Genomic DNA, 26661 nt, shown 5'->3' on the forward strand with positions numbered 1-26661 from the left:
TTGTACCAAACTGCTTATGATTTCTTTTAAAATGTAACTAATAATAAACTATAATAACTTGCGGCACTTAGTACACGTTTATCAATCTGAAGAAGGAAAAATCATCTTTGAGTGCACAGATCACATCAAAACAGACAGGTTAGTCTGTGTTACTAATAATAACCGCAACAACTCTTCTAAAATGTAAAAAAAGGAATAGATTACAACAAATATTAGCTAAAAATTCAAAAAGTCACCTAATACGAGATCTCAGTCCTCAAGTAAATGAAAAACGGTGGTAATGAAGGGGAAGTGATCTCCAAAAATTGAACTTTAGAGAGCAATGCATCTTCATCTTTTGCTCCACAGGCAATAAAAGCCATGGCAATGCCCAACTTCATCTAAAGCTAGTCGCATTTGATGTTTCTATAGATTCTTCTCACGAACAAAGATGAGCCCAGATAACCCACCGCACCTGTATTTCACCAGCTCAGTTTTAATATAAATGTACGCATAAATCATAGAATTTTGTGTTCTAATATATAGTAATTCAAAGGTGGTCAAGATGAATCACAAAATAAATTCAAAATAAATTATTTATCTCAAAATAAATTCAATGATTTTGAGACTCATCATGTAGCTGACCTCACATAGTATGATAAAGATTTTGTTTGGGTCAACTTTCTTGCTTCTTCTTAAAGTAGCTTTTTAATACAAAAATTTTATTTTTTGTACTAAAAAATTATTTTAAGAAGCAGTAAAAAAGTTATCTCAAACGAAACCAAAGAGTTGATGTTGCTTTTACTGTATAAATCATATAAGAAAAAAGTCTTTACCACACAGAATTCCAATGCCCAGGCAAAACATGAGGGTGTAGCCAAAGTAGAAGCTGGTCTGGAAGAAACCCGTCATCTTGGTCTTCACAGAGTAGTTGTAAATGGAGTAAAGATAGACATATGCAGCGGTAGAAGCAGCAGAGAAGAATGATGTCCATTGCCAATGGTAGTTCTCGGCATTTAGAAGGAAATATGTGCCGACAATGGTAACGCAGACTGTAACGATAATCAGAATCAGGAAAACAAGTAACATGAATCCGTAGACGTAGTAAACCTGCCAAAGAAAGAGAGAGAAATGAAAATTTTACCAAAAGAGACCAGAAAGAAGGTCCAAGTTTGTTTTTGTGAACAATCATTAATAAGCAGCCTACTTTTTTTTTCAAAAAGAAAAAATTATGACCAATTTTTTAATCATGAGGGGTTTGGCTTAAAGATGTCGAATTTGCTTTCAAATGAGCACACTTTATATTTTGTTTAATTTTAAAGTATTGAGCTTCATCTCAAGATAAATATAATAGTTTTAATAACATCTTAATTAAAATTTGATCAAAATATCCTGATAAAAATTTTCTCCAAATAATTTTATTGCACATCAATAAACAAAGATAATAACAATCCAAAATATAAAATATAAATATATATTACATGCTTACCTTGTAATTCCAGAAAGATGTGAAAACAAAATACATCTCAATGAAGATACTACCAAAAGGAAGAAGACCGCCCATGAGTGAAACAATGGAAGGAGTGAGATACCACTTTTTCTCAGGGATTGGGCGAGGTATGGTCTTCACACGGCATGGATTGCTAGGAGCGCCACTCCAGTTCCTACCCACCACAGTGCCTAGAAGTGCGAGGGGAAATGAGATGAAAGCCCAAATTACAAAAACCACCACCATTGTTCCAAAGGGAATAGCTGCTAGTGACCGATAAAATATGGCAATTGTGTTCAGTGCAAAGCCAATTCCAAAGCACAGAAATGGGAAAAGAGATGCTGTGAGAATCATCGACTTGATCCAATTTTTACCTAACCAGAAAATACAAGAAAATATAAATATGAAGTATGAATTCTTATGTGAACAAATATATAAAACATAAATAGTTCCAATCATGCCATCAAGTAATATTTATAATAATTCAATTGGGAGTCCATACCACCATTTCTGGAATAAAGACCACCACTAACGTAGCCCGAAATGAATGAGGTGAAAGCATAGCACAAGATAAAAGTTGTGTGAATAGCTCCCCGCCTGTGGCCGTTTAAAACTGTTAGGCTCCATAGAATATCATCAGAGAATACAAAATAGTCCATATCAATGCCAACGATGAAATGGGCAGATCAAGAACCCAGAAATCAACTAAAGCTCATAAAGATAGCATCACGAGGCCTCTTAGATTACTCCTTAAGTTCATCATCAAATTCATTAATGAAACTAGGGGTGTCAATTTCGGGTCACGGGTCGGGTTTGGGTCGAACCCGACCGAAACTGACCCGGCACTATTCGGGTCAACCCGAACCCGACCCGTTTTTAAAAACGGGTCGGTTCCGGGTCAACCCGACCCTACCCGAATGACCCGTTTTCAACCGAAAATTTGCTAATTTTCGGGTCAAAAACAGGACAATCTCCTCTTTTCGGGTCAAAATCGGGTCAATCTCGGGTTGGCGGGTCAAAATCGGGTTTTCGGGTCAAAATCGGGTCACTTTCGGGACAATTTCGGGTCAAAGGGTTAACCCGAACCCGACCCGATTTTTGAAACGGGTCGAAATGTTAACCCAAACCCGACCCGTTTCGGGTTCGGGTTGACCCTAACCCGAAATTTTCGGGTCGGGTTTTCGGGTCGTGTCAAATATTGACACCCCTATTAGCCAAGGATAATGAAAGGTATCAGTTTAAAATATAAGTTCAGACACTTCAATAAGAGAAGACAATAAAAAACGTTTAGCTTTTTTCAAACTCAGGCATCATTTGGGGCGGCTTTCTTACCGCTTCTTAAAACAGTTTTTTAATACAAAAATTAAAAATTTTATACTAGAAAGTTGTTTTAAGAAGCAATAAGAAAGCCGTCCCAAACGAAGCCTCACACAAAGAGCAGCTTGAGGAAATCATGAGACACTAGATAACTGTACAGCATATCAATATGGGATATAAGTTCAGATATTTGAATAAATGAGAGCACAATCAAATGCAATAACATGAGCCGTGCAAAGAATTAAACTGGCTTTGAACCGACTCTTTAAAATGGTAAAATATTCGAGCAAACAAACCCATATATGGAAAAATTTATGCTCTATTTATAAATGATAAGAAAGATGATAATCTATGTTGATCCTATCAATCTATAACTAAATCAATGATCTTATATTGCATCAGCTAATTTCAAGACTTTCTTCTCAAATGCATAATTTGGAATAATGAGGTGCATTTAACATACCCAACATACAACATCCCAACTATTGCCAGCAAAATGACAAGGAGAATAAGCAGCGCCAGCTGAGAACCAGTACCAACAAGAGCAGAAAGAAGAACCAAATTACGAGGAGGTCTGAACACATCTCCATGAACAAGCTTCCAACCAGACTCTTCACTCGCATCTCTTTCCTAATAAATTTAGATGCGTATGAGTATACAAATGCTAAACTTAGACTGCCTTCTGATTCCAGATAAACAATAAAAGCAGAACAATGAGATGAGATATATGAAAAAATTTAGGAAACTCATAAATTTTTTGAAAGCATCATTTCAAAAGATTAAAATTTTAAAATGTTGTGTATAATCACCAGTGTCTCCAGATCATCATCTTCGCGAGCATATTTTGCATAATCATTTCTAAGAGTCCTCATAAGAATCATAGAAACCAGGCCAGTGAGGAAAATAACCATCATAAATGAATTGAAGATTGAGAACCAATGGATCTGCAAAAGAGAAAATCTATTAGCAAATTTGATGCAAACACAACAAATGTTATTTGTTTAAATATCTTAAATTCTGGACTTTCTGATTGCACTATGAATCTTTATCATTGTGTGATTTTTATTGATCTAAAACTTCTTGTAAAATTTCTATGGTTTTGATCAAAAGAGAATAAATATTACATTATTTGAAGTTTCTGCTAAGAATTAAACCTTTTGTGTGTTATTTTCTGCATTCCATACTACGTACGCACTAGAAAACCCTAGACCCTAAGATATCATGCATCAAATTTGATATCATAACCTAAAGTGGGGCTCAATATCAAAACCAATTAACATATCATCAGAATGATGAAATTTTCACAACATTGCCAAATTATGGCAACTTCTAGAGATGATTCATTAAAGGATTTAGGATTGCAATGGCAATTATTATAAACACTTTTAAAAAAGGGAGAGTTTAAATGGACAAAGTTTTATCGTGCTTATACTGATATTAAAGAAAAGCATACTAATGCACGTGAGTTTAGACCATCTGATTTTACAAGATTTTTGAGGTTTCGTGTAATGATTCAGGCGTGTAGGTATTGGGAGAGTTTTGAATCAAAAGAGCCATTTGATTGCTTGCTTGAGGAAAAAAAAATGTATGAGGCAAAGCAAAAATACTCAAATTAAGATAGAATTTTATGTTGTTGTGCAAGCACTTTGATATTGGAGACAATACATATAGAGTTACTCCTACATTTTGATCACCAAAACTAAAAATATTTGAATACATAAAAGATTAGGAAATAAAATGCAAAATGGGTTGAATTTTTCTACGAATACACAGATGCACTAAACGATTGCATTGGGAAGAAAATAAATCTATTAATGCATGGAGTAGGGTTACTACTACCATTGCACACAATGAAGGTTAAAGCGGTTTTTTTTTTGGTCATATTAAAGATAATCATACCACTTGTAAGGACTTAATGATATACATAAAAACTTAAATAGTGGCTAATCTATGTTTAACAAAGGCCTTTCAATTAAGGGCGGTTTCCTTTTTAGAAAGACTTATGTATTTTTTCTTAATTTTTAAGAGACTTGTCCTAGAATTACAAGACGATTATGTTGCGGGATATTTTGGTGCACAAGGATATATCTAAGATAGAGCCAAGTCTACAAAGAGATGGACTATGAATTATTTCACAATGCAGATCATGTCAAAATGATAAAACGAAAAGAAATATCATCAATCTAGATTCTCCTTTATCCATTTATTATAAATCTAAAGAGAATGTGTGTATGAATTTTGTGTTAGAATTATAATGGACTTCTAGGAAACATGACTCTCTTTACTATAGTGGAATACTTCTCTAAAATGGATCAATTCATTTTATATTATAAAACTACTAATGCATCTCACTTAATAAAACTATTGTGTCAGACAGTGGCATAAATTATAACTTCATGAGTTACGTTTCAAAAAACTTAGAGAAAAAAAATAGAAATATAACTTCAAGTTCTTATCACCCACAATTACCTAAGAAAGTTAATAAGATTTTTGTCGATCGGTTGTGATGTCAAATTAAAAAGCAAGCATCTATCTTGTTGGAATTTGATATGCCTACAACGGATTTTACATATATTTCATTTAGTCCATAGATACGAGTTGATTTGAAATAGTTACAAATTTTCTATCTCAAAAACCTGTGTCTTTGTGAGCGCCTACAAGTCTAAGCTTAGTGAAATTGTACAATCACCGACACATGTGCATGACATATATGAAGATTGTTTGCTCAAGAAAAATGATGCTTTGGCATGAATTTTGCATAGGGGTGTCAATTTCGGGTCACGGGTCGGGTTCGGGTTGAACCCGAAACTGACCCGGCACTATTAGGTCAACCAGAACCCGACACGTTTTTGCAAACAGGTCGATTTTCCAAACCCAAACCCGACCCGACCCGAATGACCCGGTGCCAACAAAAAACCGCTAGTTTTTGGGTCCAAAAACGGGTCAATCTCGGGTTGTCGGGTCAAAACGGGTTTTTGGGTCAATTTTAGGTCAATTTCGGGTCAACGGGACAACCCGAGCCCAATCCGATTTTTGAAATGGGTCGAATTGTTGAACCTGATTCCGACCCGTTTCAGGTTCGGGTCAACCCAAACTTGAAATATTCGAGTCGGGTTTTTGGGTCCGATCCAATATTGACATCCCTAATCTTGCATTTCAAACTTAGGATTACATTCTCCTTAAGGTAAGTTGATTTTTAGTTAACCATATTTCTCCTAAAGATTGTATCAAGGTTTATTTAGATTTGGGTCTTTACTTCCTCTGAGCGCAAGCACACATAGTTAATCACCCCCCCTACTGCATAAAAGAGAACTCTCGATTAAGGATGAATAGCTTTAGGCAAGGATTTTAAAACCGGACCGACCGGTTGAACCGCGAACTGGCCGGCTGGCCGGTTACAGTTCAAATGAGAATCTGTTTCGCTGAAAATCGGGATAAACCCGCTCGAATCGGCGGTCCGACCACCGAACTGGTTCCGGTTTCTGATAACCAACCGATTCGGATACCTCGTTGATTAGCTAGATCCAACGACAGAGATTTGAGGGAAAGCTAATACGACGGAGGAAAAAAACCCTCATTCGCATCGAATGCCCGCTCTCGACTCTTCGGCTTCAAACAACAGAGGAAAAAAAATTCTCATTTGAAGCTCTCGACCCACCGTGTCCAATCTTCTCGTTCGTGAATCAAGAAGCCAACCCCATCCCTCCTACATGCGTACTCGTTTGTGAAACCACAAGCCAACCGCCGGACGTCCTGGTTTGTTTCAGAATCTGAAGTCTTTAATCTGTATAGATTTCTTGTATGTATGCTTTTTTATGCATTTAGGGGTTTCTGTTTTCTCTGGTTTGGAATGTGAGGTGAATGGTATATTTTATGTAATGTCACCTTTTTGTATATCCGGTCCTGCTATGAGTGTTATCCAAGTCTTCTTCTTCACTTTTTTGTAAAAAAAAAATTGTTAATTCATGCGGTATTGATTCTTGTATGTCTTTTGGTGATGAGGAATCCTTCACCAAGGCGCGCCTTTGCGCAATTCCTCCCAAAAACGCCTCATAACCTACGCAATTCCAAGTCTTTAAGAGGCGTACGTCTCACTAGGACTGAGGCGTGCCTCAGAGGCGCAATTGCGCAATTCCTGGTGAGGCGTACGCCTCACTGGGATAGGGCCCACTCACTTAAAATGAACCCTTTTCTCTCCTTATACCCGAAAGCCTTCAGCAAACCCGACATTTTCCCCTCCCGCACGCTCCAGTTCGCGAAACAGAGATCCCGCACGCCGTCGGCCTCCTTCCCGCCGCTTCTCCCGCCGGCGCCGCCTCTCTCCGGCGAAGTGGAAACTTCCGGCCGCCCTCTAGGAGTACTCCACATTGGATTTTAGGTATTTTTATTAAGTTTAGGGTTATAATTTTCAAGTTTAAGAAAAACTAGGGTTTAGGTTTTTTTGATTTTTTTTTTTGTGTATTTGGTTTTTTGCTTTAGGAGACATGGTTAGAGGTAAAGAAAAGACGAATACGTCATTGCGGAGGGACCCTTCTTGGAAGTATAGTGTACAAGTTGACATTGGCGGCGGAGAGAAGAGCTATGTCTATTTAAAGTGCAATTTCTGTGAGAAAGTTGTGAAGGGCGGAGTAACCCGCATGAAGGAGCACTTATCATGCTCTCACAAGAACGTAGCACCTTGTGCAAAAGTGCCGGACAATGTGAAGGAAGAAATATGTGCTTACATGAAGAAAACTACCACTGTCAAACACTTAGATGTTGAGGCAGATTTATCATTATCAGACTTACAGGTAGAAGATCTAAATGTGGATGTATTGAGGGGCGAAGCAGAAACAAAGAGAAGAAATTGGCTATCAACACTCAGAATGAACTCTCTGGTATATATTATGCACAACAAGAGGTTGAGAGAGAGGAGGTTGAGGAATAAGGGGTTGAAGGATGATGAGGACCCATTAGTGTGTGATGATATGTCGTCTGATAATGAGTGGTTCATAGATGATGAGACAGATTTGCCATTATCAGACTTACAGTTAGAAGATCTATGTGTGGATGTCTTGAGGGGCGAAGCAGATCAAGTTGGCACATCCACTAGTACTACACCACACACATCCACTAGCTCTGCAGCACAACAATCAAGTAAAGGTATTCCACAACTTTTTATATGCTATTACATTACATTTATGTCAAGTGAGCAATGAACATGAATACATGATAATAATCTTTTCTCTTAATGAACAGGGAAGAGAAAAGTGAGTCATGTTGAAGATGATGATGACATGGCATTCATAGATACAATTGGAGAAGAAGATTCACTTGAAGACCCATTTAGTGATGGGATATGATTTCATTTTATATGTTTTTTGTATTTTGGGAGTTTTGTTAAACTAATATTTTGTGATTTTGTACTTTGGGACATGATTTTATTGCATCTATTTTCTTATTTTCCACTATTTTCATATATCATTTAGATGTTTTTATTGTAAGGTACAATATTGCTATTATTTTCCTGCTAAAATCCTTAATTTTTCATTTACGCAATTCTGTGTTCGTGAGGCTTACGCCTCGCTTCACGGACGAAAACTGCCTCAAGGCTTAGTTACGCAATTTTAAACCTTGCCTTCACCAATTTCATTTGATATTGATTCTTTACTCTTTAGTTTATATGTTAATTCATGTTTTTTTTTTCTTGCATCAGAACACATGAAATTATTAGTTTGTGGCATGGAAGAAGTAGCATAAGGTTGAGTCTAATTAATTCATGCGGTATTAATAAATTCTCATTTATTACTCTGGTTGAATTCTTATTGCCTGTTTGAATTAACACAATAATCATGTTCAATTTTTGTTATATATTAATAAATAATTGCATCATTATTATAATATTTAAATATAATAAATATTTTTTACATCATCCGGTTCGACCCCGATCGGGCCATCGAACTGCTAACCTCTTTTTCTTTCGGTTCATTGACTGGTCCGATTTTCAAAGCCTTGGCTTTAGGTGTACATTTTAGTCTCAATTGTAGAGAGAATGGAGGTAGACTCGATCAAGTTCACATAATTCCGTCATCTTGAGAATATCATAGGTTACAGTCTACCAATACTAACAACCATTGATTGTAGTATCGAGGAAATCTAATTAGCAATCATGGATTGAATCTTTTCAAGAATCTCAAGTAAACTGAATTGGTTAAATGTGAATTTTAGTTTTTTGGGGTTTAGATTGTCATTTGTGGATTAAATAAGTTAGAATGCACATTAAATTTATTTAGTTTGGGGATTACAGCTCCCTTTAGGAGTTGCTCAGTAGTTTAATTTAGGTTGGCTCTTACGGCTGATTTAAGTCGGGGATTATGGCTTCGTTTAGAAGTCGCCCGATAGATTTAGAATTTGGGGCTTATGGCTACGTTTAGAAGTTGCCCAATAGATTTGATTAAGGTCAGGGCTTACGACTCACTTAGGAGTTTCCAAGTAGTTTAATTTAACAACTTTGATAATGCCTACATTTTTTATCCACTTATTCCAGCCATCCCAGTCATCAAATATTTTTCCACTTAATGGCAGAAAGATTAAAAAGAAATGACGCAACAACCCAGATGACAACAAGGAACCACATGTTATGTAGTCAAAAATTATATAATCTTTATGTTTGTATTATTTTTTTTATTTATTTTATTTACCCTCTGATGGAAGACAACTCATAATCTTACTAGGTTTGTGCTCTTAGGAATCTCTTTCCCTTTCCTTCACTTTGTCCCTTCGATTTCTGTGTTGCTGTGTGATGCTTCGGTTGTTGTCCATTCCCTCCTTTTGCACGGTTTTCCCTGTTGTGTGTTCCTTCAATTTTCCCCTATCTTGTTGTCTATTTCCCTCCCTTTTACGGTTTGGTGGTTGTTAGTTTTCTACGGGTTTTCTAGGCAGATTTTGGTTCTCTGATTACTTTTCTAATTGTTTGGTTCCCCATGCTGTCCTTTCCCCTCCCTTTGTTATTTCCTATTATATGTTGGCTCTTATTAGTTGCTTAGGGGTGGCACATTTATGGGATTGGACTCTTTTTCCCCCTATATATGGGGATTGTTTGTTGCTGTTTGAGGAGAGTTTTTGGTGAAGTGTTTACATAACAATCTGTGGGTTTTTAGCTTGAGAGCAAGTCTACTTTTCCCTTCTCCACTCATACTTTGCCTTGGTCTTCTTCCTCTTCTTCTATCTCCACAGTAACTGTCCATCTGTATCATTCTTCTCTTGTGAGCTTTGCGGTGTTTGCTGCTACGTTTTGGTTGGTGTTTGTTGTTGAAGGGTCGACTTGTGCCGGATCAATTCAGTGATGGATTTTGGGTTAGATCTTTCTTTGAGCACCTATTCTAAATTTTAGAAAGCTTTGCATGTGAGGTGATTACTTGTTGGTTGTTATGAGGGTAGCTTTATCTTACCTTTTCTTATTTGTTTTCCCTTCAAATTTCATAACAGTATCTAAAAGACTTGTTTCTTCTTTAAGTTTTATTTTGTGGATGCTTATGAGTTATTGAAAGGAAAATTTTTCTATTTGCTTTCCTAAGTGTTGTTCATAAAACATTTATAAACTTAGGTTGCATTAACATGGATGCAGTGAGAAGCATAAAGGTTGTTGAATCAGTAGTTGCAAATCCATAGATCTAAAAAATAATTAGCGTCAGCATAAATTTCAGACCCTTTGTAAAATGACTACTAGAGTATATCTTGTGATTCTTTGCAAACTTTACATGTCGCCCAACGAATCCTCATCCAGTATTCCAGTAGCTCTATATTTTACTCCTCCATGTAGGATTGTCTGTCCAAAGTAATGGAATTTTGTTTCAAGCAAGAATGTAAAGAACACTGAGCGCAATTGAAGTTGCATGATGATTATGTCATCCAATGCAGTTATGAATCTCATTTTCATCCCAATCTCCATAACCATGGGTAAGGCCATCAATAGCCCAAGCTAGACAACGGATTAAGATGCCATAGCAACCTTTAGAGGATTATTTCCTCTCATCAGTGTCTGCTTTATAATGGCAAACTCAAACCCCTTAATGATAGATAAGGCTTGTCATAGAGGAAAAGGTGGACTATGATAACAATCATCATTGAGCTGACATAAAACCCTACAGTCATGAAGTAGTAAGAAAGCATGCGGAAGAAGTCAAATCGGAGGCCAAAGTGATAAATATCTCTACTAAGTATTTGTTCTCCGTTGCTACAGACAACCATTGCTTCAAACATAGAGATTTGGTTGAGTCCATGATGTAGACAAAGGGGGGGTCAACACTAGTCCAAAATAAATCAAATTTTGGCTTCCCTTGAGTCAAGAAGTTCATCATATTTGAGCTAAACTTTTAGTTCATTTATGAGCTGGACTTTAGTTCATTTATTGAACTAAGATAAATCAAATTTTGGCTTCCCTTGAGTCAAGAAGTTCATCATATTTGAGCTAAACTTTTAGTTCATTTATGAGCTGGACTTTAGTTCATTTATTGAACTAAGGGTTAGCTCATTATGAGCTAATATTTTAGTTCATTTATTATCCTATATTAAATGTACTTTTTATGCTTTTTATGTTTTTAATTATGTAAGTCTCTTGGAATTCCAAACCGGCTTTTGGAATTCCAAGAAATGTCTTTTCCCAATGAGGTGACTCCTTGGTTGCCTCATGGCTTTTAGATTTTGTGTTGCCTTCTTGGATCTCACGGCTGGCTCCTTATTCCGTGACCGTCCATCGTGTTCCTGTGGCCGTGGCTCTCGATCCGTGTGGTTCCCCTCGTCTCCCGTGGCTGTCTCCTTGGTTCCTGGTTTGGTGTTTAACCATGAGCTTGGGGGGGAGTTTTCTATGTGTTTAATGCTTTGAATTTAGTGTTAAATTAATGTATGGTGTCTTTTAGTCTTCCCCTTTCATACCTATATATATGGGGGTATTGTAAGTTTGAAATAGTTTAAGTGAATGATATTTGATTTTTGAAGAAAAAAAAAATATGGTTAAACCTGCGGGTGCTTGGAAATCCTGCGGGCTCTTCCACCCTTCTTTCTCACCCCTACGGAAATCCTGCGCGGCTCTTTCCAACCTTTCTTCTCGGGCTTCTAATCTCTTTCGTCTCTCCGCAAGTGCCACTCCACCTGTATCCCTCTTCTATAAGTGAAGCAACTTTAGAGGTGTCCTTTCGTTTGTGTTTTTTTTATTTCTTTATTTCTTTAATTTGAAATGTAAAGAGTTGTTTCGTCTCTTTTCTTGTCTTTAGCAATTCGCCGTAAGAGTCCGTCGTGTCTTTTGTGATCAGAAGATAATAGGGTCTCCTATATCTTTTGCCCGCATCATTTTTGTATCAGAGCATTAGGAATCCAGTTGGTTTTGTCGAGTTTTGTTTTCAAATCAGTGTTGCAATATGTGTCGAGTCAAGTCAGGAGATTGTGAGTTTAGTACAAAGTCGTTAGTCTTATCTTAAGTTTTTTAGATTGATGTCTCTGTAATTTTTTTTAAATTGAGTTAAAAAAATGGAAATACCAAAAAATAATGGCATCATTCATGGAGGAAAGCGAGCAATTATATCCTAATGCCCACTCCGATTGACAGTGGATCCTACAGAAGGTGACTCATCGTCCACTTCAAGATCGACTCTACAACTGCAATATCACATGTTTCCTATGTGATCAAAATTCGAGAAATACAAAAGTATCCATCAGCAATTGAAAGAACAGGAAAAAATTCTGAAAGGTTTGGTTGAAAACTCAAGGAGATCGCTGAACATCATGCACCGCCTCAAGAGAATCAAACACAGATAATTCATCAAGGAGCTGAAATTCTGCAGAAGGAGTCTGATGTAGACAAAGGGGGGGTCCAAACTAAGTCAAAATAAAATCAAAATTTTGGCTTCCTTGAGTCAGAAGTTATCATATTTATGAGGCTAACAACTTTTAGTTCAGTTTATGAGTGGATTTTAGTTCATTTATTGACTAAGACTTAGTCATTCATGAGCTAAATATTTAGTTCATTTATTATCCTTAATTTAAAGCTAGCTTTGTATGCTTTTTAATTTGTTTAATTTATGTAAGTCTCTGGAATCCAAACGGCTTTTGGTGAATTCCAAGAAATGTTTCTTTTCCCATTGAGGGACTCCTTTGAGTTTCCTCATGGCTTTTAGGTATTTTGTGTTTGCCTCTTGGGATATCACGGCTTGGCTCCTTATTCCGTGACCGTCGCTCGTTTCCTGTGGCCGTGGCTCTCGGATCGTGTGGTTCCCTCGTTCCCGTGTGCTTGTCTCCTTGTTCCTGGTTTGGTGTTTAACCGATGAGCTTGGGGGGGGGAGTTTTCTATGTGTTTAATGCTTTGAATTTAGTATTAAATTAATGTAAGGTGTCTTTTGGTCTTCCCCTTTCATACCTATATATATGAGGGGTATTGTAATGTTTGAAATAGTTAAGTGAATGATATTTGATTTTTGGAAAAAAAATCTGTTAACCTGCGGGTTGCTTGGAAATCCTGCGGGCTCTTTCCACCCTTCTTTCTCATCCCCTCCGGAAATCCTGCGGGCTCTTTCCAACCTTTCTTCTCGGGCTTCTAATCTCTTTAGTCTCTCCGCAAGTGCCACTCCACCTATATCCCTCTTCTATAAGTGAAGCAACTTTAGGGTGTCTTTTCGTTTGTGTTTTTTTTAATTTCTTTAATTTGAAATGTAAGAGTTTGTTCGTTTCTTTTCTCGTCTTTAGCCAATTTCGCCCGTAGAAGTTCGTCATGTCTTTTGTGATCTGAAGATATAGGGTCTCCTATATCTTTTGCCCGCATCAGTTCAACATCACAACCCTTCCAAATCGGAATATACTCATGGTGGGTGATATTTCATTGCCTTAATGTCGAGTTGAATCCTACAAAGATATCCTCACTTAGGTTGATTCCATGAGAATCCTTGCTTGTGTCGTCGCCTCTAATGATGTGAAAAATCATGTCAAATGCATCTAAATGCCTGTATTGAAAGCAGACCTACAGTGGAGTAGCCAAAACCCTTATTCAATTGTCACAAAACTTATTTCTTGGCTTGACAAGAACCATCCCAAAGATTAAATACTTCCTATAAAAATGTGCCCATGTATACCAATAATGGTTGGTGAGCACAATCCATGGTCTTCATTGAATTCCTCCAAAAGATTCATCATTTTCAAAGCCTCTTCCCACTAGTTATCCTAGTTAATAGCAATTGCTTGAAGAGCCTACCCTCTGGTAAAGATGATTGCATGATTTTGATTTTCTGGCTTACCTTCACCAATCTGTGTTGCTCAAGGTAATTTGATGCAGTAGATTTCCTGATCAGCACCATCAGCTTGGCTTTGCAAGAATATTTCTTTGCCCTCTTCATTCACATCTTTCCCGTTGTCGATCTGTTTATCCTCAGAAGAAGTTTGTATATCACTTATTAAACTCTCACACTTCTCCTCAATTATTCGCATCTTCAATTTTTTCACCAGAAGATCGCCACCACCCTAACAACTTCTTCCTCTAGTGTAGTGTTTATCGTGATCCCTCCACATTTCCCTCGTGTACCAAGGGTGGGATTCCCACCTTTCTTCCATCCACCTCACATGACCTGATCCCCATGGATCAGCACATTCTCCACCTCCTCTGATCGTCCACTCTCCTTGCCCAAAAAGCATCCCATAATAGTCGACCACTCCACCACCTCCACAATAAAACTCCCATCCTACTATCCCCACATCCGAAAACTCTATTTCCTCCCTTCTCGGAGCCCTAGGAGATGGCACTTAAGTTTGAAAAGTTAAACTTGTCAAAAAAAAAAAGAGGTGGCACTTGATGAATGGAGCTGTTTTAGTCGAATTCTTCTTGTTTGATATCTTTCCTTTAAGATTTGACCAAAGGAATCCCGATCAAATCTTGATTAGGGTTAGCAATTGGAATCGCCGGTGGGGTTTTGGATCGCATCTCCATGAGCTTTCTCATCATCTCCTCCATAATTTTCTTTTCCTTCGGTTCAACCTTAGGAATCGTCAGTAAAGCTTTCAACTGCATCTAAATTATTTTCTTCATCATATCTTCCAACTTCCCAAACCTTCCTTCCATCGCTGAAGAACGTTCATTCATCAATCCCCTGCTCGTAGTTGCCCTACTTCCCCTTCCAACTTTTCTTCCAACGCCTCAATTCTTCTTCTAGCCATCAGTACTCAGATCAAAGCTTTAACAACAATAATCAACAACTCTAATGAGAATTTGGCCTCCAAACACCAAAATTCAGCAAATGGAGAGGAAAAACTCAGCAGAAATGAGTGAGGAAATCTGATATTTCGGTCCAAGACACTGCTCTGATACCAATTTGATACGTCTTGGTATCAAAAACAACCAACGATCAAGAGAAACTCAGCACAAAAGATTTTTTTCTATTGCTAGGAAATCAAATAACAAAAGCAAGGTACAATGGTCCTCTTTTGAGAGGACCTTCTCATCCAAGCCCTAAACAACTCCCCCTTAAATAGTCCTAGAACACAATAACACAAATAAAACCTCCATAAATAATTAAACATAATTTAGGAAACCTTCCTAAACAATTAACATAATTTAGGAAACCATCCTAAATAGTAAAATACTTTCTAATCAGCATAAACTTAATTTAGGAAACCTCATAAACATTTAAACATGATTTAGAAAACCTTCCTAAACAATTAAACATAATTTAGGAAACCTTCTTAAACAATTAAGCATTATTTAGGAAACCTTCTTAAACAATATAACCATAATTAGGAAACCTTCCTAAGCAATTCTCCCTTAATTAGGAACCTTCCTAAACAACTCCCATTGAATAGGAACCTTCCAAATATCTTCCCCTTTGCCCCACAAGATGGCCGCCACTGGCGTATCAATCTTAATCCAAAAGCTATCTTAAATGATAAGATTGTGTCCACTATTGATAATAGATATATTGATATCTCATCCACTAGCATGACATGCCAATTTATGCTTACTCATGGATCATTTTATGGCAAGTGCACATGCCTACCTATGCTGATTCATGGATCATTTTATGGCAAGTGCAGTATGTATGCTCAAATTTGTTTGACTAATGTCAAATGCTCAATTTATCAAAGATTGAATTTTTCAAGTTGAGCAAATTTGATGCAAACACCAAAGTTTCTGCTTGTTAAAAACACGAGATGTTACATTGAGACATGCAAATCGACTTTATAAGTTTGATTTTATTTAACTTTATGGTATAGTTCTTTGATTTCAAAACCTTATGCTTTAATGTATTTGTTTGACGACTCATATAAAGAAAAAGGTATGTTGGTCAAAATTCTTGAACTGGTTTGGTTGGTTTCATTATTGGTTACATCCACAAATTCAAGTTGTTTCAACCTATGGTCATTTGCCATTTGGGCCTGATGTTTAGGCCATAGTTTAGTCACTTAGTTGTAAATGGATGAATTCTCCATTGGCTCAGCCGCAAGTTTACCTTGATGGTTCTATGGGTAAAATTGCTGATCTGGATTTTGGCGTAAAACCAAACATGACTTGCCCTACTTGCTGGATTCAATTATGGCGCTGTAGCTAAAATATGGGGAGCGTGATTTGCGTATTTGTTGTTCACCAACTTACCAACTTGTGAAGTCCATGCAGTTGTTGATTGGCACTGTAGTTCTAAAGTAAGGTTTCCATTTTTGGCCATTTACATGATTCCAGAAGTTTTTTATGAGGCTGATGATTTTAGGTTTCTTTGACGATCATAAATAAGAATGTTTCAGCGCATAAAAAATTAGTCGTTTGCTTTACAAACTTTAATCTGTTCTCTGTATAAGACAATTGGAAGTGAGTTTTTTGAGTGCTGTGCAAGCATTGATTGACAAAAATCGAGGAAAGCCCTCTCGAAGTAATGTCGTTATGTCTGTATCTTCTATTCGGTCCTTTCTGCCAAGTTACTTTTCATCCACATAATTGAGGATTGGTTTGTGCATGTGATGAGACTAGATCAAATCGATAATCTGAATTTTTTTAATTACAATGTAAATCTAGGTGGTCATGCCTTTTTTATTACATCAATTCTTTGTAAAATTTCTATTTGGGAAGTTTTAAAATTATTATTTGAGAAGAATTTTCTGTGTATTCATATTTCATCAAAAGAAATAAATTTTTATAAATTTGACCATGTGATGGGGACATTAGAGCATGGAACGTTTATCAGAGGTGTGGTCGCCGATCTACGGCCACGATCGCACCGATATATTTTTAAGTCCTCATATGTAATTGTTTTTAGCTATTTGTTTTTGCATTTGTTTAAATTGTTTTTTTTTTTTCCTTTCTACCCCTTAATTAAGGGTGGTCATGTTTAAGCCCAAAAGGCTAAGTCGTCTTTTTATTTTTCCATCCATTGTATGAGGTTATATATAGCCCTTATGAATGGGAAGAATGAATTATGACAATTTTTGCATATTGAGTTCTTGTGAGAGCTTGAGTGGTTTTAGAGAGAAATCCCTTGGAGAGGGAAGCAGATCACCCATCAACCTCGGAAGAGTCCGGGTTCGTGGTTAGTTTCTTCGTAGTTCTTTTCTTCACTCTTCTTCCCTTCCCTTCTATCCCACGGTTCACCTCCACCCTAAGCCATCGACCACCTCCTCAAAAGCCCACTGCTAGCAAACTACTAGTCCCCCACCCTTGCCCTCGGCTAGCACCCAATTCATCCCCACCCGACCCCTTCTCCCCTCACCCCACCCACGGCCTAGCCACCTAGCCGACGGCCCCTCTTCCCCTTGCTTCCGAAATTATAATTCCCCTAATTACTACTTTCCTATTCTAGAATCTATTTTGGGAAGGTTGAAATTTCAATCATTCAAAATTAAATTTGAATTTGAAACGTTTCCTAAAATAGAATTTTATTTTAGGAAAGTTTCTAAACTCAAATCCAAATTTAATTTAAATTGGATTGGAATTAAAATCTATGTCCTAATTAGAGAGCCCTATTTAAGAAAGAAATAATCTTGCTTAATTCCCCCAATCTCTCTCCCTATGCCACCGGCCCCCCTCAAGTTTCCCTTTGGAATTATTTCCAAAAGTCAAGTTACTCTTTTGGAAACAATTCAAACCCTCCCTCTCTCTCTTGGCCGAAATTCCCAAGGCCCCACCTCCTTTATTTATTTCCAAAATCACACATATTCTTTTGGAATTAAATCCCAAATCCTCCTCTACTCCACCTGCCCCCTCTATTCTTTCATATTCCCTTTAAATTATTTCCAACTCAAGAGACTTTGATTTGGAAATTAATTCCAGCCCTTCCCTCCAAAATCCTCTCTCAAATTTAACTCTAACTCCACCAAAATCTAAACCCAATTCTCCCCAAACCTTTCCCCTTGGCCGGCCACCCTTCCTCCTCTTCCTTCTTCTTAAATTACTTGGGAAAACCCCAAGTTTGCTAAGGAACTGCCCAAGGACAGCAAAGTACAAAATCTACAACACTACAACACCTTGTACTTCATGTATGGCCGATCCTGAATGAGACTCTGGCTTCGTCTACAACGATCAAGGCAACGTCGACATTCTTTGGTTCACATTCTTCGACGTCAACTCGGAGATTGACACTTCCGCCAACAAATACCTAGATCGAATCATCTTCAACATGTCCGAAGCAATCGAAGAGCAACTTGCCAATGTCCAATGGCAAATCACTTCCGGTCCTCAACGAGGGTGAATTTTTTCCCATATTCAAATTATCTTCTTATCCTCTGCTTTTGTAGGTGGTGATTCAAGCACAAGGAATCGTGCCAAGCTTCCTTCTTTCGCTTAGTAAACGTAGGATTTGAGTTTTGATTTTCTATGTTTCTAATCTCAATGTTAACTTAGGGATTTTATTGAATAACTACTTAAATTTGCATTGACTTGAAATTCTAAAGTATTTTGGTGATTCTAATTCTTAGCATGTGATTTGGCCTTAAGCATGGTCACCCCTCTTTAGTTTTCTACTATTGTTTAGTGGCTAACTGATGGGGACATCAGATCGTGAAAGGTCTATCAGAGACGTGGCAATCGATCTACGGCCACAATTGAGTCATTGTATTTCTGATTTGTTTTATGTATTTTCTTATTTATGATGTCATATTGTATTTGCTTTATTAGTTTACTGTTGTACCCTTTTATTAAGGAAGGTCGTATGTAAGCCCTAGGGGCATTGTTGTCCTTTTATGTTGTGAGTTATTGTAAGAGGCTATTTATAGCCCCATTGTTCTTCTTTTCAAGTTAATGAATGATTAATTGAAAATTTTGTTTCTCTTGTTTGAATTCTCATGAGAACTTGAGAGATTTGAGTGAAATCCCTAGGAGAGGGAGACTTGTGCAATACCCACCAACCTAGACGAGTCAGGTTCGTGGTTCTACCTGCTATCTTTTTCTCTCTTCCTCCCTCTATCACCGTTGGCCATAACATCTTTCCCCCACCTTGTCCAAACTTCATCCCCACCGCATTCGCCAAACCCCCTCCACCAATCCCCCGGTTCCCTTACCCGAGCCCCCATCCAAGCCGCCGGCCCTAGCCCCGTGTCCACTCTTGGATTTACTTCCTAATTTTGATTGCCATAATTTAGACTGATTTTTTGAATTCAAATTCACCCAATTTGAAATTCAAAATCTTTCCTAAATTATAAAATCTATTTTAGGAAAGTTTTCATATCTTCCTCATGGGTTTTTAAATTATCTTGGAATGAATTATTTCATTCTAAAACTAGTCATCTAAATTAAGGAAGCATTAAAGCCTCCTTAATTTTCTCCCCCATCCCCATAAAGCCACCGACCCCACTCATCTTCCCATATTCCTTAAGTCTCCTAATTTAGTTGGATTTAATTTAGGATCAATTTGAAATTCAAATCAATTGAATTTGAAATTCAAATTCTCTCCAAATTTTAACTAATCTATTATAGGAAAGTCTCCATAAACTATTCCAAATCAAATTCTATTTGAATTTGATTTAATCTCTTGCCTAATTTAAGACTCTCTTGATTAGGCAACCCACTTAATTCCCTAAACCCCTCCCTCTTTCACCATGCCGCCGACCCCCCTAGCCTAACCGCCCTCTCTCTCTCCACTCCCTCTCTCTCTCTCATTAACTCCCCTCCCCAATTTTGGGGAATTAGATTCCCTCCAAATTTCTTTCCCTCTTAATTTCAAAATCTGAAATTTATTTCATAATTTTGAATTTAAACATCTCCTCCAACCTAATCCTAACCCACGTGTGGCTCCCTCTCTTTGGTCGAACCCTCTCCTCTCTTTATTTCTTACTTCTTGTGAGGATCCCCTTTCTCTCGAGAGATCTAGGAGCTTTGAAGGACGTCGTCGATACCACCACAAACAACAAAGCCAATGCATGGCCGATCCGAAACTTGACTACGGCCTCTCCTACGATGAGAAAGGGTTTGTTTGCATCTTACATTCGACCTTCTTTGACGTCAACCCTCGCATCTACCACACCGTGAAAGAGTACGTAGAGCGCATCTTGGATACCTTGGCCGAGGCTATTGAAGAGCAACTTGGACCCGTTGAGTGGAGGATTACAACCGATCTTTGATGAAGGTTTTCTAATCTCCCTCTTCTTGTATTTCTTAAGTCTAACCCCTTCTTTGGGATTTAATTTTAGTCACGAAAATCGTGTTTGCCTAAATCTGTCAAGCTTAGTAAACTTAGGGATTGAGTGCTCTTCATTTTGTTGTTAATCTTATTGTTAGATTAGGGATTTTCGTTGAAAGCTACTATATTTGTATGTTGTTGATTTTCTATGCTATTTTGATGGTTCAAAGCTTTCATCGTGCAACTTAGCCTAAACGGAAATGACCGCTCTTGCGTTTTATTTTATCATTTTTATTTGCTAATAGTTCTAATTGTTGTTACTCTAATCAATAAATCGTGCAAGCACTTTTCAAAATCATTTCAAGCATTGTAGTCCTACATCACTAACGTTCATAAAAATTAATTGCTCTTATTCAAAACGTGAAAGTTCTTATCACATCATCTAAAATATATTTAGTCCTGCATCACCATGTGTGCGTGATTTTGTACAATTCATCTTAGAATTATACTAAAAAGCTCTAGACCAAGACTTGAAAATATCTAAGACTGCAAATCCTTTCATTGCACAATGGTTGAAGTATTGCCAAGCTATAAGTGCTAATCTCAAAAGTTGACCTTTGATAGACAAGGAACAAAAAGGTCAAAAACCATCAAATAGCATTAAAGACAACCGAGCTGCACTTTGGATTTGATTACCTGGTGCTCAAAAAAAGGATAATCCAAGTATACATCAAAACGATGAGCAAATGTTATATTTGTTGGTGTCCAATTGACTGAAAATGTCATGTCCAATTTCTTTCCAGATTCCAACAGTCTGGGGTTTCCTTGGGTGATATTGACATGAATGATCTGCAAGAAAATAGGGTATTGTGATCAGACAGCTTCATTAAGACTTCAAAACTTAGCCTTATGGATCCTTTCTTAAGTAATAATCATCCATAAGAAAAACAGATATAACAAGCAAAGGGAAAAAAAATCCAAATGCAGAAAATCTGTACCTGGTCTTTATTGTATCTCACAACAATATTCTTATGCGTGAAGAGATAATGCTTGCTCGCATCCGTTTTGCCGGTCTCTCCGACAAAGGCTGAAATATCATGTAATTCATTGATATAAGAATGAATTGAGAAGTATAATTTAACTTTAAAAGATGGATTTCTTAGTACATACCCCATAAAGGCAAATCATCTGGGTCACCATGCCAAAGAAAAAAGAGGAAAAATGTAAAGTGTTATAAAATCTTCAACAAATATCAATATGCAGACAAATGAAAAAATAGCATAACTGACAGAGTACCTATGAAAAATTCAAACCAATATGAGGTATCTATTGCATCCGTGAATTGCTTCACCTTAGCATCATCGAGTTCAATAGAACAAATGGAACCTTTTTCAACATTTTCTGATAAGACAAATCAAACAATATGCATGACAATTACTAACCAAATAGTTGGGAGAAGGCCAATAATGATGATGATGATGATGATGATGAATGATAATCAACCCCAAAACTATGACGATCATCCCATACTAAGTAACTTGACTATACCTCGTGATTAAAATTCATAACTACAGAAAAGATACGTAAATATGTGAAAATTCTGGTAAAAATTAAGAGAAAGGGAAAATGGCATACTCAGGAATTTTAACTCAATCTGGCTGTCAATAAGCTCATTTCCACCCAAAACCTCGCCAAGCCCACCCCACTTATGTGAAGGGTTCTCTCGAGGCTGGCAAAAGGGAAGACTATAATAGTTGTATGTTTCCTGAGGGTTATTATATGGACCGACCTTGTTCACCCAGAGTGTAACAGGATCATCAGGTTGATACTGCAAAAAAGAAAAAGAGAGACAGGTAGAAGCTAATTAATGAAAGCTTGACAAAATTAACTAAAACAGTCATTAATTTGAAAAAATACTATCTCAAATTTATACGATGACCAGAAGAAAAAAAAATTCCAGGAGTAGAGACAAATAAATTATATAATCATCAGAATTGTTGTGACCCAGCAAAGTGATAGGAAACACTTGTAGATCTCAAGTATTTCCTATCAATCTACGTAAAACAGCGAGAAATTCTTCCAAAATCTAAGGAAAATAGTAGATTTTATTGCAAGAAATCAACTACGGAAGAAAAACAAACAAGATGCAATTGATCCTCAATTTGAGAGGAGGATCGATCTCTCCCAAATCTCTAGACGCCGCTAGAGCCCAAAGAAAACCTAAATCTAAGATATCTCAAATTTCAGCCAACTTCAAGATATCCAAACCCAAGGAAAACAAACTATTTAATACATACAAATCAAAAGGAAATCCCTAAATAATCCCTACATTCAAATTTTCCTCCCAATTTCCTCAAAAAAAAAACCTTCCAAAATGGTCCCCTAAGCTTCGATCGGCCTACGCAACAGGCATAATTCTTCCCCTGTTCTCCGCCTGAGCCGGTCCCATGTGGACCGGCTGGACCGGTCTAACACAAAGTTATAACATTTGTCAACAGCAAATCAACCATATAATATGCAACAGAAATGAATATCCTTACCTGCAACATAAAACAAATAAAAAGAAATCCGACTTGCATAATCATATTTTGAGGACGAGTTCAAAAAGGAACACATATGGAAACAAAAATTAAATTGTTTTCGTGCCTGAAAAAATCAATTCTGTTAAAACAAGTATAATAATTACCCAAGCAATAAAAATAGCAAATAGATCCAATAGGTCTGTTACAGATGAACTGCACTATAATTTTGGAAATAATGCACTTCGGTTTAGCTTTTATCCTGCTCTGATTTTCAAAAAACAATTTTTGTTTGTGGAAAATACCATTAGGAATCTCCCACCTCACATGTTCACTATCTCAATTGTTCTTGTTTTGTCCCATCGGAGGGGTAGGAAGTTATTGACATAGGCGGGAATTGAACCAAGGACTGCAAGAAAAATTGACGCAAGCAGGAGTCATACATATAATAAGATTGAAGATCTCTTGATATGAAAGCTATTCGAAGCTTTCTGATTGGTCTGGAGAAATAATTTCATAAAGAACCTTTCACTTGTAGATTTGCTAAATAAATTCTTTTTGGCATCTACCATTTGCTACTTTCAATCTGGGTACCGTGATGTTTGAAGTTTTTTTATACATTTGAGTTGGCTATTTTTAAAGGATTAAAGCATGGATTATTGATACAAAACATCAAGCAACAAATTATAATGGCCCCACACAAAGCAAAATCAGGATTCAAGATGAGAGCAAGGGACATAATGGCCCCATCACAAGATCAAGACCAAAGGCCAAAAGAAATTCATCCAACACAAAAAATTGAAGAAGTCCGTATTTGAACAATGTTATAATTTTAATGTTATCTTTTAATATTTTCCCCTTCCATGTATGAGTCTTTTATTTTATTAATTTCCTTTGTTTTATTTACTTTAGCCTTGTCACGAACTTTTATTTGGTCCGGTCACAAGACGTAGCTCTACGTTCGGCCGTCAATAGAATCGCGCCACGCGTTCTCACTATTTACCGCGCGGCCCGACAACCGGACCTGGAACGGACCCAGGATGGCTCGGTATTTCTCGATTTTGCTAGGTATTGCTCGGTATTGCTAGGTATTGGTCGATTTTGCTCGGCAATAACCAATACCGAGCAAATACCGAGCAATACCGGACAAATACCGAGCAATACCGAGAAATACCGAGTTGTACCGAGTTTTTCTAAAAAAATTGGTACAACTCGGTATTTCTCGAAAAACTCGGTACAACTCGGTATTTCTAGAAAAACTCTGTACAACTCGGTATTTCTAGCAAATACTGAATTTTTCTAGTTTTTCTAGAAAAACTCGGTAAGAAAAAACTCGGTACAACTCGGTATTTCTCGGTATTACTCGGTATTTGTCTTTACAGAGCGATATTTCTCGTTATTGTCAAGCAATACCTAGCAATATCGAGCAAATACCGAGTAATACCTCCCAATACGTGAACATAGCATTCTCGGGTTCCGGTCCGGGTCAAGTCGTCGGGCCGCACGGTAAAGGGTAAGAGCACGTGGCGACATGTTATTGGCGGCCGAACGTAGCTCTACGTCCGGTCAGAGGACATAATAATTGTTCGTTTGGAAGATAGGGGGCATCCGCTCCTTGTTAGAGTCGAGATCAAGAGTAGCCTCATTCCCCTTCCTTCTGTTGTTATCAATTTGTCCTCCTTTATTAGTTTCTTTTCATAGGACATGATGTAATTCTATAAAAATTTATTTTAATGAATGAAAATCAACTTTTGATGATTGAAATAAAAGTTGAGATTTACCTAGGGTTGTGTGCTCAATGGCCGGCCCTTTTGAATTCTTCTGAGTGGAAGACCTAGGTATCCCTCTTATCTCTTGTTGATCTTTCTCTCATGCTATCCTACTCCTTCCACAATATCCCTAGCCTCTTTCTGCAAATTTTCCTATAGCAAGAAAAGAAATTCTCCAAGCCTCTTGCAAGTGGTCGGTCAAAATAAAGTACCCATGACTTAGTTTGGTTCTCCCCCTTCTGCCACCCTCCAAACTCCTTGGATATCAACCAAAAACTCTATATTAGATCTCCAAACACACCCTTAGCCTTCCAAGCATCTCTGACCACCAAACACACCATTATGCCCAACCCTCAAAATATAGTTCAAGACTAGCCACCTAGTCATGGTATAGTCTCCGCCAAACACAACTAAATGTTAGATCTCCCCCAAAAATGTTAAATCACATCCCTTATTATGGGAAAAAGAGCCAAAGATAAAATACCCAAGAGATTGATGCAGGTAGAATACATGGGATTTGGAGATGAGTAGAAATCGAAGCTAATTGATATCAATTTTTTTTAAATTCATCTCTCCTCCACCACATTTAGCTAATATTTTCATCAATATTTGATTATTAACAGTACATTGCCATCAAAATATATATTTGATATAAGAATGCAAATTCTTGAAAGCTTATGACAATGATACGTTACTTGCTCTTAGAAATGTTAGATTTCCACCTCATAAGAAAATAAGCAACCAAGTTAATACTGATTTAAACATTCAAAAAAGAACTAACACACAATCTTTCCCGGTCTTTTGGTAAGATCAAGAGCTGTAACTAAGAATTAACACATGAACTGCTAATGAAGAATTAACAAAAAAATGCAGTAAAAATTCAAGCTAGCATGCATTAGAAGGATAAAATAAAGATAAACACCATGTTAGGGAGTAAAAATTTTCCCATTGTTTTCTCCATGCCTCTAAAGAAAATTTTTTGAATATAACAAATTTCTTACACAAACCGTGCCAGGACTAAATGAACAGCCTCAAACATGTAAGTCTTTAAGATCAAAACAACGTATAAAAAGAAAGAAATAATGGGGCAAGTATGCTAAACACTGCAATATAAAAATGCGATCAATATCAAAATAAAGCTACGGCAGAATGCTTTCCAATTGACAAGAGGGACGTACTCTCGAACCGTTGACAGAAAGAATGATACAAGTATCAGCTTGAGAATCAATAGGAAGAATAGGATTAAGGAAAGCATAAAAATTTCCCACCTTGATCTAATTGGTTCCAAAAGTTAATATGGCAACCTGAATCTATAGTTCGTACATAGAAAAAACACTTCAAGGAATGCACCCAATCTAACTTTAACTCCATGCTAAGAGTTTAAACAAAAACATGAAAAATATAAATATAAATACCAAAACAAGCACTTCTTTTTTCCAAACAATAATTCTAAAACACAGCATTGAGTGTTTCATAATTTCGGCTTTAAAGCCGTTATACTTGGTAGAGAACATAAAATCAAAGAAATGATCAGATGGAAATACCCTCCAGCCAATGCATAACTGTACCAACGAATGGTTATGAGGACTAGGGCAGATCTAATTCCCGTGATAAGACACCGGGAGAAAAAAACCATACTTTCACATACAGAGCAAGATCTGTCGAAGACGAGACCCGTCCCAAGTGGCAATAAATAAGGTCGAATACGGGAATAGGTTCAAACAGGGACTAAAGCTTCCACAAACGAAACATCTGATCGACAAACTGGGATCAGGATCAAGCAGAGTACCTTGTGATCGGACTCCGACGCGGACGCCGATACAGCAAAGAAAAGGACGATAACGAGACCAGCGGCGAGGACAGTGAGAGATCTCAGGCGGACGACCATGGCGCCCGCAGATCTACGAGTACTCACGCGATTAGATTCAGCTCCAGGCTCCAGGCCTTTTATCTATGTGGTATTGAGGTAAAGAGAGAGAGAAAGAGAGAAACGAAGTCCTAAGGATTTAGAAACCGACGGCCTTCTCTTCAAA

The 26661-nt window shown here is 37.2% G+C and overlaps 1 protein-coding gene and 1 pseudogene across 1 annotated transcript; both read right to left on the minus strand.

The window, feature by feature from the left end:
• Nucleotides 1-26661, minus strand: LOC110109399 (transmembrane 9 superfamily member 1). The gene is made up of 12 exons (XM_020840461.2): nucleotides 26418-26661; nucleotides 21976-22168; nucleotides 21637-21741; nucleotides 21511-21528; nucleotides 21339-21427; nucleotides 21037-21189; nucleotides 3595-3729; nucleotides 3249-3415; nucleotides 1971-2065; nucleotides 1469-1842; nucleotides 816-1089; nucleotides 1-454 (listed from the first exon to the last, which is right to left on the minus strand). The coding sequence occupies exons 1-12, from the start codon at nucleotides 26514-26516 to the stop codon at nucleotides 387-389; spliced, it is 1770 nt and encodes a 589-aa protein (XP_020696120.1). The 5' UTR covers nucleotides 26517-26661; the 3' UTR covers nucleotides 1-386.
• Nucleotides 13365-21027, minus strand: LOC114579583 (annotated as a pseudogene).

The sequence above is a fragment of the Dendrobium catenatum genome, unplaced genomic scaffold (genome assembly GCF_001605985.2).
Source record: "Dendrobium catenatum unplaced genomic scaffold, ASM160598v2 fragScaff_scaffold_537, whole genome shotgun sequence".
NCBI classification, from domain to species: Eukaryota; Viridiplantae; Streptophyta; class Magnoliopsida; order Asparagales; family Orchidaceae; genus Dendrobium; species Dendrobium catenatum.